The following is a 16,911-nucleotide window of genomic DNA, read 5'->3' as shown; positions in this document are numbered from 1 at the left end:
GTAATTTTTTTTTCAGGCAAAATGTTGGAGCCTAACATCTCATTTCATTCACAGGCAATACATTTCATGTTGCATCAAAAAGCCATTGCCACATCCAAAGTGGTCTAGATTTTTCTCCTGTGTTCTCACATTTTCACTTTTGGTGGCTTATTTTTAAAATTTCTTTTTCACTTTAAATTAATTTTCAGAAAAGAAAGCAAAGTCCACATCTAGGTTTGATGTTTTATGTATGATAGCCAGCTGTTTTAACAACATTTTTTGAAAATACTCTTTTCTTCACCACACTGCCTTTGCTTCTTTATCAAATTTCAGTTGTCTCTACTTACTGTCCTTCTTTTATAGGCTCCCTGTTCTGTCTATTGTGATCTATTTATTCTCTTTTCTGTTGTCACACTGCCTTAATACCGTAGCATTGTAGTAAGTGTTACATTGAGTCCTACTAGTGTTCCCACCCGTTTTATTGGTTTTGTTCCATGGTGATCTGTCCACTATTATGTGTCTTTTACTTCTACATACAACATTGTAATCATTTCTTCATTGTTTTCAAAATTACATGCTGGGGCTTGATTTGAGCTTGCATTCCCTTTCTCTCTCTTCAACATTTTAGTACCTCTACTTTTCCTTTCCTACTCCCAAACTTGTGATATAAATAAGCATTCTTTTCTAAGACCACATGTGTTTCATCCATTTGTGGCAGGAATATAAATGTCCATGTCTTCAAGGAAGGGTGTGGTCCTAGGACAGAAATAATATTTAAAGATTTTTATGGTTAAATTACTCACTATTGAAGCATAAAGCAGCTTTGTGACTATGATAAAAACACCACAGTACTGTTTAGTTTCACTTCTTGGGACAAACTGAAAAGGAGGAACTTATTTAAATTGCTGATATCTTCAGGTCAATGAATACTGATGATGCTTTTCAAAATGTTACGATACTTCATTCTACCTGTTACACTTCATGGTGATGATTCAATGCCATTTATATTTGAAAATGAATGTTAACATTTGATACTTATTATACTCTGCCAAGTCAGTTAAGGTACAGTGATTTTGAGCAAAAAGAAACTTATCTGATAAAATCCTTGTGAACTTTCCATATCTATGAATATATTTATTAACATATAGATATACACATAGAAATGTATCAAATGTATCAAAGCAAATATGTATTAGGAGAAGCTTATTTTCACATATGAACAGTATAAATTATCATATGAATCCCTCTCTATTTCTAGTATAGGTATATATGTATATTCATATAGATAGATACATAGATATACACACATACCTAGTTTCTACTATTCGGCTAAACTCTTCATATTTTAATCTTCACATAATATTTTGAGGAAGGAAATAAAAATGTCTTCATTTACATTTCACACCTTAGAATCAGTAACCTTGGGAGTAAACATTTCTCAGTTTCTAATAATGTGTATATTGTAATACGCAAATGAAAATTACACTCATTTTACAGTTAAGCGTTTATACACTTTACCAAGGTGCCTATTAAGTAAACACATTTCTTATATCCAAATGGGGAGCACCTCAAAACAAAGTCCTGAAGAAGACAACGAAGGAAAGAAATACAGAAGAGACAAGTAGAGTCACATTGCAATTATCTCTATCTTGCCCTGCTAATTTGGGAAAAGGAAGCTTGGTGCCCTAAGGTCTCAGTAGCATTGGCACCTAATCAAGGTTTCTCTCTCTCTCTCTGAAGAATTGTTTTATGTTTTGTTTTTTTTTTAATCACAACTTCAGAAGGTAAGACTTTGAAAGGAGCTTCTCACAGAAACCCAGGCCACCCTGATGTGATTTCTTCTGTTATATTCAGCATTACATTACTGAAATACATTACATTACTGAAATACACCTCCTGGAACTGCTGTACCAAATCATCACCAATTTGATGAATTCAAAGTACTGAAATTTGGTCCAAGACCTTGAAGGCATAACTAAAGTAGTTATTGCCAGGCCAGAATCAAGAAGCCATTTGGTCTGTGTTCCTTTTAAGGGACTGAGCAGAATTTCATTCTGTTTCATTTCGGGCTTTTGGGGCCTGTTGGAATTCCATGGGTTATGGTCCCATCCGTGGTCCCTGTTTTGGTCTCTGAACATGCACAAATGCATTATATATCTAAGAAACAATCTGGAGTTCTTTAAATCTTGTGAACTTACAAAATATGTGGAACAAGTGGATTTTGCATACTATTCTGTCTTTACCTTCTACGTTCACCTGACATCTTTTGAACAAGTCCTTTGTGCTTGACACTATGTCTTAACTATGTGCCAATTGTGTAGACAGTTTTAGCCAGGGGAAAAAACAGCTCAGTGACAATGTCTACATTACGTTTGTCAGAACAGGGTCAGAGAAAGAACAATGTCACTGCAGGCTGCTAGGTTTCTGTTAAATCCCGGCTGTACAATGTATTAATCGTCCACATACAAATGCAAGACAATCACAATAGGCTTCTAGTAACTGGGGATAATAAAGGTGAATTTTATCAAACTTTATGGGGACGATAAAAACCTTTATACTTAGAATACATAGCTAGGTGCTTAAAACTCTTTTCAACTTGCTCTCTGTGCTAGCTCTGACCAGTCAGGGTAGGAGAAAATTGAGAAGTAACATCTATACCACTCCTCTTGCTTCCATTCTTAGCATGTTACATAGAATGTGCAGACTGCCTCTCCTTTCACATAACATGTTGTGAAGCTAGAGTATTATGGCTAAGTTGTAAAAATAAAACACAGTGAAATCATTGTTAAAAGAATCAGTCCATTGTAAAAGAAAAAAAGGGGGGAGGGGCAAAATTGATTTCTGAAGGTTTTCTTACCTTTTATGAGTAAAGGGATTTAAAATAGATACTTCACTTCCTTTGACTAAAACATACTATTAGAGCAATCTTTCTGATCAGTCTTGACTCTTGTCAGACCATGGAGGGTACTCCTCTTTAACATACCCTCTTTCCATGACTTCATATCCTGCTTCCAAATTGCTCTGGATATCAAGATTCTTAATGCTCCATAACTTCTTCTCAGTGGATCTTTTTCAAATAGATTCAAAGCCTGTTGACTTTCTTAGGAGTTTCACAGTGGTGAATACTTGGGAGCTGTGAAGAAAGACACCAGTGAGGCCCAGTTTTCTATATCCCTGGCTATTGTGAACTTGAGTTCTTGAGCTTCAGATGCCTCCCAACAGTGACCAGCTCATGCTTAGCTTTGCTCATGGGTTCACCTCACACCATAGGCCTTCAGTGAGCCCACCTTCCCTGGCCTGCTGGGGACCAAATAGGCTTCTTCTTAAGAAGCAACATGTTGATATGAAACTGTAGGCTGTTTCTATGAATATGTCAGTTCAGTTCTTGGTTCAATACTTTTTTCATTATAATTTGATATAAAAATGGGCCCCTGAGAAGAAGATCCTTTTGTTTCAGATGTTATTGTTTCTTGGTCCTTTGGGCTTCTGAATGAAAATCAATTTTCCTGCCTTCATTTCAAGAGTCCATGTCTCTCATAGCATTACAATCATTTTATATTTGGAATTCTTTTTTATAGAAATATGTTGTTTTCTCAGGTCTGGAATCTAGAAGTGGTTTAAGGAAGGAGAGAGCATAACAGATGTGGATAGGAGATGGAGGCTCCTACAATGCACAACTATATTGTCAAACAACAAACAATGAAAGTTTAAACATGTCCTTTCAGGACTTGAAAATGTCTCCATGAAGAGAAATTGTGTTTTAGGGCTCTGATCCATGATCTGGTTTCTAAGTGATATTAAGATTATCTACTGGGAGAGTTGTAATAAGAGTAATGCAGGTAGATTAAGGTAAAGTTCTGGTCAAGAGAATGGAATCTATGACATGTTTGGAGACCTCATAGCCCAGTTGGCCTAGGCCAACCACTGGCCAAGGGGTCATCCCCAGGAAAGCAGGTTTACTCTAAGCCATGCTAAAGGGGTAGGCGAGATAAGAAGTTCTTCAGTGAGATAGTCTGTTTTTCACCCCTTGAGCTTTAGGGAAAAAAAACAAAAAACAAAAAACAAAAAACAAAAAACAGGCAATTGTTAAAGTAATAATTGAAAATAACCAACCATAATCTAACTAAAGCAGAATAATTACTATATTCTGCTTTATTTCTCCAGACAAGTTTGTTTGGTCAAAATCTTTGACTTAAATGTAATTGCTTAAACACATTAGTATACATTTTTGATCGATGTGAGCCATCTCATTTTGATTTTGGTAGCAATGATAATTATTAATTAGTTGAATGATTTAATTATTTAATTAATTTATTGAGTTATGAGTTCATGACAAGAAACAGAAGCACAACTGATGCCAGGCAAGGAGGCACATGTCCGTAATCCCAGCACTTGGAAAGATATATTGTAATCCTATCTCAAAGTAAAGTTAATTACCTGTGGTATATATGTAAGATTAGAGTCTCACAACAGCGTAATGCAGCCATGACCATTCAGGCCTTTACAGCCATTGAAGCAGGACAGTCTCCCCAAGCATGGTTGGCTACCATAAAAAGCTAAAATGTTACGCTCAGGATGCGAGGCTAAGCACTGCACTCAGGGTCAGCCGCTTTCGACCCAGAGAAGAGCATGTCTGATTGCATGCGGGTTGATGCCCCAGGACCCGCCTCTGAGAAAAAGGTATCAGACGGGTCTGATGCTCTTTGGGTGGATGACACCTAAATGAACATCAGTACAAAGTCCCAATTTATTTCTAATATCAGAGATCAGACCTCTACTCTTGCCTGATGCATCTAAAACAAAAAGGGGAAACTGCAGAGAGCTGCGTAATGCCGCGCCTTAAAGATGGAGCTGGTTTCCGCCTTCCACCTTCCCGATGGTGAGTGCTCTCTGTCACGAACAACTCCACATTTGGCTAAGGCCAAGGATCTGGCTTGCTTCCATGTATGTGGACCTATCTGCATTGCCCACATGGCACGCTGGGGTTGGCTACCCAGAGGCTATTTAAGTTGTGGGCTGGCTTTCCCCAGGGTCAGATGATTGTTCAAGGTTCCTGAATAAACTGCATTGAAAAAAATAAATAAATAAAAATAAAAAAGGTTAAAACAATGAACTCCCCAACACATCGCAAAAGCATATCCCATCAGAGAGGGCTCATGTAGAAGGCAGGGCTGGATGGAGGTCCTCACGTCCGTAGGTGTCTGGTCCTTCACTCGTGTCCTAACCGGCATGTGCATCTTGTAGAGGCCTCAGCTAGTTCATCCCTGAAGCTGGGACTATGGTTCTTTGTTTCTTTCTGTCATGGTGGTATTTGAGTCACAGGGCAGAGTGACCTTTCAGAGTCGGGGTAAATCCCCTCTATCTGTGTTACTGCACAGCATGAGGCACTGTTAAGCTCTCTTTAACAACTCATGAACGGTTTTCCTTGCGGTACCTCTGGTGGACAGGCCCTGTTCCTCCCTCTGCTGCTTGTCTCCCTTTATCAAGACCTGAATTATCTTTCAACTCTAAATGACACTCTGTGAGGGTGTCAGAGGATCTATAGTGAAAATTGATGACTCCATTCTCTCCAGTACCATACGCTGCTGTTTATGTATCTTTTTTGGAATTTATCATAGTGATGTGTGAATCTTTACTGTCTCAGCAGCTATTTTATAAGCTCACAAAGCCAAAGATCTTGTAATTCACTTTTATATCCCTTCACCATCCCACAAAGCCCTTGGCTCAGAATAAACAGTCAATACTTGCTGGGTGAATTAATCACCTAGCATTAACCCCTATATAATGGATATAATTTAAATGTGAATTCTAATGCTAATATTATTCATATTCAGGCATTTAGTTTCTAAAAGTAGTAAATATCCTAAGTAGGTATGAAAAAAAACCTGTGAGAAAAGAAGCTTAAATCTGTTAATGTTGTGAAAGACTCTTCCAAGGTACATTGCTTAGAACAGGTTACACCAGTTTTGCGATAAAACAGGTCAATAATCACGTAGCCTAATGTATGAGTTCAGGGTTAAGATGTTCTTTGTTTTGAATCAATTATTCAACATTGAAATAAATAAATGCAGCTGCGTGTAGTATAAATGCTGTGTTTATATCTAGAACACATTAACTCTCAGTTAAAATCATCAAAGGTGTAAATATAGTTTGTTTTGAGTTTTCTATAAATAAAGAAAAGATAGTATGATTCCTCCCTTTCCTCATTTGAGATCCAGTTTGTAATTTAGCTGTTGCACACGTCCATATTCTTTTTATTCACTTTTAAATCTATTTATATTTTTATAAATTACAGTTTATTCACTTTGTGTCCCTGCTGTAGCCCCCTCCCAATCCTACCCTTCCTCCCTCTTCTCCTCCCATGCCCCTTCCCAAGTCCACTGATAGGGGAGGTCCTCCTCCCCTTCCCTATCCCCAACCTATCAAGTCTCATTAGGAGTGGCTGCATTATCTTCCTCTGTGGACTGGTAAGGCTGCTCCCCCTTCAGGAGGAGGTGATCAAAGAGCCAGCCACTAAGTTCTTGTCAGAGACAGTTCCTGTTCCCATTACTAGGGAGCCCACTTGGAGACTGAGCTGCCACGTGATACATTTGTGCAGAGGTTCTAGATTATCTCCATGTATGGTCCATGTTCTTAAGGAGCTACCTAAATGTTTAACTATGAACTATGAAGTGATTAATGTTTTGCACACTGGGTCTCAATTATTTATGGGCCTATGTGAAATTATTGGAAATTAGACAGTGTTTTAAAAAACATTTTAGGGTAGCATCTCTTTCTTAAGTACAATAATAAGTTCTTAATGAATAAATGACTCAGTTTTATATAATTTGAACCCAAATGGCAGTGCTATGATATAAAATTAGATGGAGAAAAGTTATATACATTTTATTTCTTTGTTTTGGTTTTCTCCAAGATAGGGTTTCTCTATGTAGCCTTGGCTGTCCTGGACCTCACTCTGTAGACCAGACTGGCCTCAAACTCACAGAGATGCACTTGCCTCTGACTCCCTTAGTATGGGGATTAAAGGTGTGCACCACCATGGCTGGCTATATGTTTTAAAATTGATAGAATTTGCTCTTCTTATGCAGAATCTGAGTTCAATTTCCACCTGTGTTAGGGGCCTCACAACCATCTGTAAATCCAGTTCCAAAAGATCCAATGCCCTCTTATGATCTCTGCAGAAACTTTACTTGCAAATACATAGACACACACATACACACACACGTAAATGAAAAAAAAAATGATTTTAAATGACCTCCTACTGAAAGGTTTTATTTTAGGTATTTGTAACACCATTAAATGTTTAGATAGAATCCAAGAGCTTCGATGCCCAGTTTACCTGTATGTTTTGATACTTCTGAAACTATTTATTGTAAATAGAACTTAGGAACTTTGCGTTGTATTTTCATTATCCTGTATTTTCATAGTTGTTTAGCCATGATGAAATGTAACATGTGAAAGAGGGAAAGTAGGCATTCTATACCAGTAACAGGTAAATCACTAATGGGAGAAATGATGTTGCTAACACATTAAAAGGGAAGTAAAAGTCTTTGGAGTGATTACCTACCAGTTGGAAATAGACAGCTAATGCAGCAGATGAGGAATATAATTGTGGAACTCAGAATGGATTTATTTGTAATGCCACTACCAGGAGATATGTATGTGAATATCATTATGTCTCAAAAGAAACTGCATGAGTTATATAGTACTATAGATCATATAAGCAGGAGATAGTGACTTACTGCAGACTGTACCTTGAAATTCCCACAGAAAAATGGAAATAGAGCAAAATTACAGGAAAGGATTTCCTTTGGGAAAAAAAGGGGGCTGAGTACAATATTTGAAATCACCCAAATATTTAGAAAAACAAAAATAAAAATAGTTTTTAAACTGGCCCCTATCTGCTTACATTTTTGTTTTATTCATTAGGGGGATTAAACTGACAAGTCTGCTTTTAAAAGTACTTAAGTTGTTTCTTATGTAGAGTAAATTTTACAAACTATTTGATTAAAATTTTGCAAAACAAGATTAAGATAAAGCTTATATCCATGCGTGGTCCTTTGTTGGAGAAACAGTCTCAGAGAAGACCCCTGTGCCCATACATATTTTATCCCTGTAGATTTCCTGTCCTCTCCAGGTCATACTAACTCCCCCTTCTTTCATATAATTCCCTGCACTCTGCCCATGGTTTGTTTATGAGTCTCAGCATCTGCTTTCATACACTGCTCGTTAGAGTCTTTCAGAGGCCCTCTGTGGTAGGCTCCTGTCCTGTTCCTTTTTTTCCCTACTTCCAATGTCCATCCCATTTGTCTTTCTATGTGAGGATTGACCATCTTACCCTGGGTCCTCCTTCTTGTTTATTTTCTTTGATGTACAGATTTTAGTATGTTTATCCTATCTTATAGATCTAGTACCCACTTATAAGTGAGTATATACCGTGTGTATCTTTCTGCTTCTGGGATACCTCACTCAGGATGATCTTTTCTAGATCCCACCATTTGCCTGCAAATTTCATGATGTCCTTGTTTTTAACTGCTGAGTAGTATTCCATTGTGTAAAAATACCACAATTTCTGTATCGATTCCTCCATTGATGGACATGTAGGTTGTTTCCAAGTTCTGGCTATTTCGAATAAAGCTGCTACGAACATGGTTGAGCAATTGTCTTTGTGTACTTGAGCATGCATGAATATAACCTAGAACCCCTGCTCGGATGTAGCCCATGGCAGCTCAGTATCCAAGTGGGTTCCCTAATAAGGGGAACAGAGACTGTTTCTGACATGAAACTCAACGGCTGGCTCTTAACCCACCCCCCACCCCCGGAGAGAGGAGCAGCCTTGTTAGACCACAGAGGAGGATGTTACAGCCAGGCCTGAAGAGACCTGATATGCTAGGGTCAGATGGAAGGGGAGGAGGACCACACCTATCAATGGACTTAGAGAGGGGCAGGGAGGAGATGAGGGAGGGAGGGAGGGGAGGGAGGGATTAGGAGGGAATAAGGGAGGGGGCTATAGCTGGGATACAAAGTTAATAAACTATAACTAATATAAAAAATAAAAAATTAATTAAAAAAGAAAACAGTTTTGATGAAAATGAGAAAACTTGAAATGAAAACAATATTTTAAGAATATATAATACACCTTGAAAGATTATAATAAATCAACATTACTAATAAAAAGATAAAGCTGCTATGAGGTCTAAATCCAAAGAATCTGTAGTCATTTTTAGCATTGTCTTTCCTTATTACTATTAAAGATTTTTATAATGGTAATTAGTCCTTTTAGTGAGTTATGAATTCTGACTCTGCAGAGTATAGTGCTAAGTATTTTATGTATGCATTACCTCCAGGCATGCTCAGAAATGATGCAGCATCTAAGTCTCATTTCATTTTTTACATTGACAGGTCAAGGAAGGATACTCCCATGAGTCCCTAATGGAGATTCCTTGAACTTCTTTCTGTTAATCCCCAAAAATAATGGTGACAACTTTTCTGAACACATTAGGGTACAGCCTTGCCAGGCCACAGAGGAAGACAGTGCAGCCATCCTGATGATACCTGATAGGCTAGGTTCAGATAGAAAGGGAGGAGGACCTCCCCTATCAGTGGAGTAGGGGAGGGGCATAAGGTGAGAAAAGGGAGGTAGGGCAAGATTGGGAGAAGATTAGGAAGGGGCCACAGCTGGAATACAAATTGAATAAATTTTAATAAATTATAATAATAATAATAATAAACAAAAAATAAAAAAGAAGGAAAAAACTTAACTGTTTTAACTTAACTGTATCTTAACTGTTGTTATTTTTTTCTGTTTATCTATTTCATTCAAAATACAAAGATGTATTTGATAGCTTGCCTTAGTTTCTCCTTTATTTTGAAAGAATGCTTTGAGTTCCCATTGCATATGAAATGCTATGTTAGGGGCAATGGAGATGGCTCAGGGATAAGGACCCCACACTTTCAGAGGTCCACAGTTCAATTCCTAGCACCCATGTTATTTGGCCACCAATTGCTTGCAACTGTAGCTTCAGGAGCATCTGATGCCTCTGGCTTCTGTGGGCCCCTGAACTCACACACACATAATTTCACACAAATAAACATAACCACAATTAGACAAAATGCCAACACACACACACACAGATGCATGCATACACACACACACACACTATAATATTTTAAAAACACCCAAATAAATGTGAGTGATGGAGCCTCAACAAGTATATCTTGATGCCTTCAATCAAACTAAAGGAAGGAAGGCAGATGAACAGATGACATCACTCACCAGTTCATTACCCTGAGATAGTCTCTCTGCCCCAGGAGTTAGGCCAACAGAAGATATGTCTCTGTGACACTTCTGTATCCACCTCTGCCTGACCCCAGCACTGGGACTGCAGTTGTCATGATAATGTTTTACTTGGGTCCTGAAGATTTGAACTTAGTCTTCATGTGTGCACTGGAAGTGTTCTTACCCATAGATCCATCTGCCCTAGTCCTTTTCTCTTTTCTTATTTCTTCGGTTTTTTAATAGGAAATAGCCTGAGAAAGGTTCTGATGTACATAACCTTCCTTAAGACTCAGATGTTGAGGATGGGATGATATGTATTAGGTCACTCTTTGATCATCTTTTCAGCTCTATTATTTTTATAATGAAATACTTTCAATAGTGCTATTTTTATCAATATAAATTTTTCCAAAGCAAATTTGTATGCCTTGACTTTATTTCTGAGCAAGAAAAAATAGCTCATTGGATGCTGTGATTTAGATTTCCTCATGCACAACATTATATTGAAGAAAGAATATAGTCTGCACATTTTTATAGATTAATTATTGAATATATTGTTAATTTTGCAGACACATGTCAGCCTCCCTTTGATACTGAGCCACAGAGGACACTGGCAGAACTTTATGTGTCCTTATGTGTGCCTATTGATGAGTTGTTAATAAAACATAAATATTAGCTTTAAATGTCTTCTTTAACTTATCATGCACCATTTTTAGAATATTAAAACACTCAACAATCAATGGAGCAGCCTTGCCAGGCCACAGAATAGTACATTGCAGCCAATCCTGATGAGTCCTGATAAGCTATGGTCAGATGGAAGGGGAGAAGGACCTCCCCTATCAGTGGACTTGCAGAGGGGCATGGGAAGAGATGAAGAAAGGAGGGTGGGATTAGGAGGGAATGAAAGAGAGGGCTATAGCTGGAATACAAAAATGAATGAACTGTGATTAATATAAAAAATGTAATTAAAAAATAGGAAAGGTAGTTGCATTTAACCACTGGCTTTCTCAGCTGTCAGAATACAAACACAAATTTTAAAAGAATATTCTTTCTGTGGTTTGGAATAAAAAAAATGCCTAATTTATTATATAACACATCTTCTTTATCAAGCTTCTAACTTAATTCAGTATCCCACATCCTAATATGCTTGTAATTATAATGCTGCGGTCTCATCTCATATGGATGTTTTCATTGAGACTTATTTGTAAAACACAGATCTAGTCTTGTAATACGTAGGTGGGTTGCTATGATTCAAGAATGCCATTCTTGATTATGCTTTTATCAATTGTTTGCAAGTACTAAAATGGACAATGGAAGCTTTATGGTCACTCTGTATTCAGCCAAGATAATTCTAGTAAAACTCTGGTAACTCTCTCTAGAATGAAATGAATGTGAAGTATTACTTTTTTTTTCTTCTTGTTTTGCTCACATCCTTACTGAAGAGTAATCCTCTAAGTGGGCTTTTCACTGTTTTTCATGTTGCAGATTGAAAATGTTGATGTCTGCCTTAGTTTTCTAGCAGCCCGAGGAGTTAATGTTCAAGGTCTATCTGCTGAAGGTAAGACACTGTATCATGGTCATAAATGGCATCAGGAGTTCTGAAACAGTATTGATAGTGTTTAAAATGTATTGTTGGCATGCAGACCTCCTCAGCGAATAATGAAGGAAATTTATTGATGCATAGAGCAAACATGGTGGCTAGTAGTATTAGTATATTATTTAGATATTTTTGTATTTTCTAGAATTGCTCTTTATGTTAATGTGGGAGATGGAGATGAATCAACATAGCACTTATATATTATTACTAATACAGAGATTATTAACTTTGTAAATAGATGGATAGATTTATATACATGATAATACCTGTATATAAATACCTGTTAATAATGAAATTCATGGACAAATGTTTTACCACTAATATTTCTATGATATAATTAAGGTAATAATGACAGTCAAATGCATATAAGTTTGTGTACATGACAATGAGATCTTACATGCTTAGACTGAGAGTATTACTAAGCACTATTTGTAAATATTTTGAGAATATTACATGTCAGACTGACAATTTTTTATCTTTTTATTATAATTATTGTCATTTATTACAATTTATTCAATTTGTACCCGGGCTGTGGCCCCCTCCCTTGTCTCCTCCCACTCCCATCCTCTCTCTCTCTCTTCCCCTCTGTGCCCCTCCCCTAGTCCACTGATAGGGGAGGTCCTCCTCCCCTTCCATCTGACCCTAGCCTATCAGGTCTCATCAGGACTGGTTGCATTGTGGTCTGGCAAGGCTGCACCCCTCAGAGGGAGGTGACCAGAGTTGTGGTGACAATTAATTTTAATCAAAATTAAATTATACTAAATTATAATATGCCAACATAAAAAAAGTTTGAACTGTTTTTTTTCCATTTGTTTCTGTGTTTAGAAACTTTCTCTCATACAAAGGTGACATTTTCAAAACTCCAACATACATAGCACAACTTTTGCCAAAATCAAATGAAATGATGCTTCTATTCCTGCATTCTTCCCCCATTACTCAACATTGCTACACATTTTTTGCTTCCCTCCATGTATTTGTGTATTTGTTTTATTATTAGTTATATTTATCAACATGAGATAAGGAAGTATTTTCTAGTTGAACTTTTACTAATTCTAAGTAAGAAGTGATTTTACAGTATTATTAGGAAATATTCACAAAACTCCTAAACAGTAAAATCAACTACAAGAATTTGGAACCTGCACTAGTGACAATAATTATGAAACTAATGGTTTTAATTTTTTAATGGATACTAGAAAATACTTTAAACATTTAACTTGTCCTGTAACTGATTTGCTTTGAAAATGTTTTTCTGTGACTAAAATTACAAATATTGAAGTTTTAAGTTTTTAAAATTTCTTTTCACTGGAATAGAAAGGCTGTGACTTTCTGCAATATAATAGCTATTTAACAAATTATTTTATTTTCTCAGTTTTCTCCATATTTTAATTTTCCATTATGCTTTTATATATGGATGAAACAAACATTATATTGTATAATTCAATTAGCTATTCAGTGGCTCACAGGCTGAGATTAAAATCTAACAACTGGTTCAATTACATAGAATAGAATTTGAATAAAATTCCTCCCTGACTGAATTTTGCTGTATAAGCAAGCAAGAAATGTTTCCATTGTTCATTTCATATCTATTGCATATCACACAGTACTGTTTATTAATTCAAAACTACTTATTTGGTTCATTTTTTAAAAAGTATGCTTTGTCAAAATGCATAAATTAGGTATAAATTAGGTATATTTACAATATAACTAATTAGGTCTAAATTAAGTATATTTATAATAAGATTGGGGTGGAAAAATCTTTTGTATGAGATCATTTAAGCTGATAGGGAGAAATAAATCACTTTTTTCTCACTGTGGGCTCATTGGTCAAATGACTGTAAGACATTATAAGAATGTATAAAAATTGTATGAATTTATAAAAGGGGGGTCAATCCAAGTTATCCCTTAATGAATTCAACTGTATTACATAGCCAGGGTTAGCTTCTAAGTCATCAGTGAGCAAAACCACTGAGCTTGTTAAAGTACTTACACTCCAGAAGGAGAGGACGCGACACCTCAGGGGAGAAGTTTTTATTTTTAATTTTATTTAGGATATGACCATATTTATGGAGCCTCTTTTTAGGCTTAACTTACATCACTTTTCCTGGTCATAGAGTCATAAGTTCAGAAGAGAAAAGGGGTGTTTCATGGGAACATGGTGGGGGTGTTATGCGACAACAGTTCGAAGAAGAGAATGAGTGTAGATACGGTCAAAATAGTTTGTGTGCTTGTGTGAAGGTTTCAACTTATAGGTAAGATTATTAAAAATTAATTTTTTGTTGTAGCTGAATTTGTGTATTTAGTTTTGTTACACACCATTGGAAAATCTCATACAGAAACCCTATATGCTTCAGTTGATAATTATTAAATAAGTCCCTTAAGGTTATGTAAGCAAAATCAGTGTTATTCGGTAGCATATAGCATGAAATAAAAGAGACACTATTGTGTAAAAAAAATTATTTCACCTAAAAAAAATGATATGACATGTGCTCCTGAAGACCTGTTCATACTTTAAATATATATATATCCAAAAATGACCAGGCTGACTCATGATAACTTGGAAAGAATGTTGATTTCTGTAAACCCAATTTGATTTTAGGAGATGTACCCACAAAGTTAGTATTTGTGAGTGCAAGATGATGGTCATTTAAGTAGCATCATTTCTCCATAGCCAAGTCTATGCGAGCAACAGCTATGTGCATTTCGGAGGGAAACAGTGTGCAAAATCAAATGGTTACTCCAAGGGAGTGAGCACATCCTCTTCCCAAAACAAGGAAAACCACAACCCATGGAGCATCTTTGTTTAGTGGGGTTTGTTCCTTCTGCTGCTCTTCTCTCCGTGATATCTGAAGCCACTTTGTAATGTTGGCAGAGCTGAGAAATCCAGAGTCAACTGAAACTGTGAATGAGAGAAACCAACTTGTATTTTTAGCCTCATAGATCTGGCTTAAGGGAATGACATCTAGACTTTGGTTCACACAGGAAGAACAATCAATTCAATTCACGTGACCGTGTTTTGCATTTTTCCATTTGATACAGAAATAAGAAATGGAAACTTAAAAGCCATTCTAGGGCTGTTTTTCAGCTTGTCTCGCTACAAGCAGCAGCAGCACCATCAGCAGCAGTACTATCAGTCCCTGGTGGAACTTCAACAGCGAGTGACGCACACTGCTCCTCAGTCCGAAGGTAGTCAGGCCAAACCCCAGCAAGATATGCAGTCCAGGTAAGGAAGGGAGGTGGGGAATGCACTGGAAATGAGTATGTTTGCATGCGGTTTGATTTTTTTTTTAAGTTATTGTGAGTTTAAAATTGTCCTTACGTGCTTTTATTTTCACGTGACCCAGATACATGACTTGTGAAAGGAAGGTCTCAAACCCTTGTCTTTGGATCTGACAAGAAAGGCCTATCACATTTTTAGGACACACATTTTTGTTTATCTTCTAATGGTGACTTTTGTCTGTCTCACTGTATAAGATGTCCTTGGTAGAAGCAATGTGGTGTGGTTTCTTCCTCCAGTCAGTTGTATGTTAGTATTTACAACGTCCCTTTTGTGTCCTGGTATCCTGAGGTATAATTACATTTCATTGATAGTTGGAGTTTATTAAATCTTTCAAAAAGTCAAGGGCTATTGTTCACAGTACTTTTGAGTATTTGAGAACATACTGATATTAAAGATTATATATTGTGTTCATATATGTATGTGACTACATGCATGCATTTGTGTAGCTTGAATTTTGGCCTGTGTAAGTACAGCCTACGTGATTGGGGGCTAACTAGGCAAGTGAAATCTGAAAGGCAGACCAGAAGGAGAGACAAGAAATTGCCTATTGTCAGAAAAGACTTCGCACTCAAAGTTTTCTCGAGCTGTTCAATTGGATGATATTTACATCAAGATTATTTAGGATGCGGCTCTAAAGACAACTCAGTGATTAGGAGCATATATGTAAGTAGACCAGGTTCAATTCCCAGAACCCACATCAGGCAGCTCACAACACCTGCAGCTCCAGTCCCAGTGATCCCTTAGCTTTGGGTCTCTGCAGGCAGCTGCATGCATGTGGTACACATAAAATCACACAGGCACGTAAAAATACACATCAAAATAAATAAAGCTTAAAATTAAAAAAAAACAAAAACAAAAACACCTGATCATCTAGGGTGATGCTTTTCACTTAAGGTTATCTGATCGTGACTTTGATTACATCCCCCAAAGCTCTCAAAGAAATACAGGCAAATACTCCTGATGAGATCTGATAGACTAAGATCAGAAGGAAGGAGAGGAGGACCACCCCTATCAGTGGACTTGGGGGGGGGGCATGAGTGAAGAAAGGGATGGGAAGATGGGATTGGGAGGGGAGGAAGGAGGGGATTATGGGGGGGATACAAAGTGAATAAAGTGAAAGAAAGAAAGAAAGAAAGAAAGAAAGAAAGAAAGAAAGAAAGAAGGAAGGAAGGAAGGAAGAAATACAGGCAAATACAGCCAAACAAATAGAGGCACAAGTAGAGGCATATAGAGAGGAAACAAACAAAAAAATAGAGGTCATCATGGAAAGACAGGAATCCACATTCAAACAGAAAAACGAAATGGTTCAAGACATGGAAACATAATTAGAATCAATAAAGAATACACTTATAAGTGGATATTAGACACAAAATATACGTTAAACATACTAAAATCTGTACACTTAAAGACGCTAAGCAAGAAGGAGGACCCTGGGTAAGATGATTAATCCTCATTCAAACGGGATAAAGGCAAACGGGATAAACATCAGAAGAGGGAGAAAACAGGAAACAAGAGAAGAGCCTACCACAAATGGCCTCTGAAAGACTCTGCCCAGCAGTGTATCAAAGCAGATGTTGAGACTCATAACTCAACTTTGGGCAGAGTACAGGGAATCTTATGAAAGAAGGGGGAGATGAAAGACCTAGAGGAAACAGGAGCTCCACAAGGAGAACAACAGAATCAAAATATCTGGGCACAGAGATCTTTTCTGAGACTGATACTCTGACCAAGGACCATGCATGGAGCTAACCTAGAACCCCTGCACAGATCAATCTCCAAGTG

At 37.1% G+C, this 16,911-nt stretch overlaps 1 protein-coding gene across 8 annotated transcripts in view; it reads left to right on the top strand.

Annotated features, from left to right (window-relative positions):
* Nav3 (neuron navigator 3) overlaps nt 1–16,911 on the top strand; it is a 560,089-nt gene that overhangs the window by 330,221 nt on the left and 212,957 nt on the right. For all 8 annotated transcript variants that reach the window (XM_060378026.1, XM_060378025.1, XM_060378030.1 and 5 more), the window contains exons 4-5: nt 11,741–11,813; nt 14,889–15,072. In XM_060378026.1, coding sequence (XP_060234009.1) covers nt 11,741–11,813; nt 14,889–15,072 — 257 coding nt within the window. The remainder of the gene's footprint in view (nt 1–11,740; nt 11,814–14,888; nt 15,073–16,911) is intronic.

The sequence above is a fragment of the Meriones unguiculatus genome, chromosome 2 (genome assembly GCF_030254825.1).
Source record: "Meriones unguiculatus strain TT.TT164.6M chromosome 2, Bangor_MerUng_6.1, whole genome shotgun sequence".
Taxonomy (NCBI): domain Eukaryota; kingdom Metazoa; phylum Chordata; class Mammalia; order Rodentia; family Muridae; genus Meriones; species Meriones unguiculatus.
Note: the sequence above shows the minus strand (reverse complement) of the source record. Positions and strands in the feature narration are given on the sequence as shown.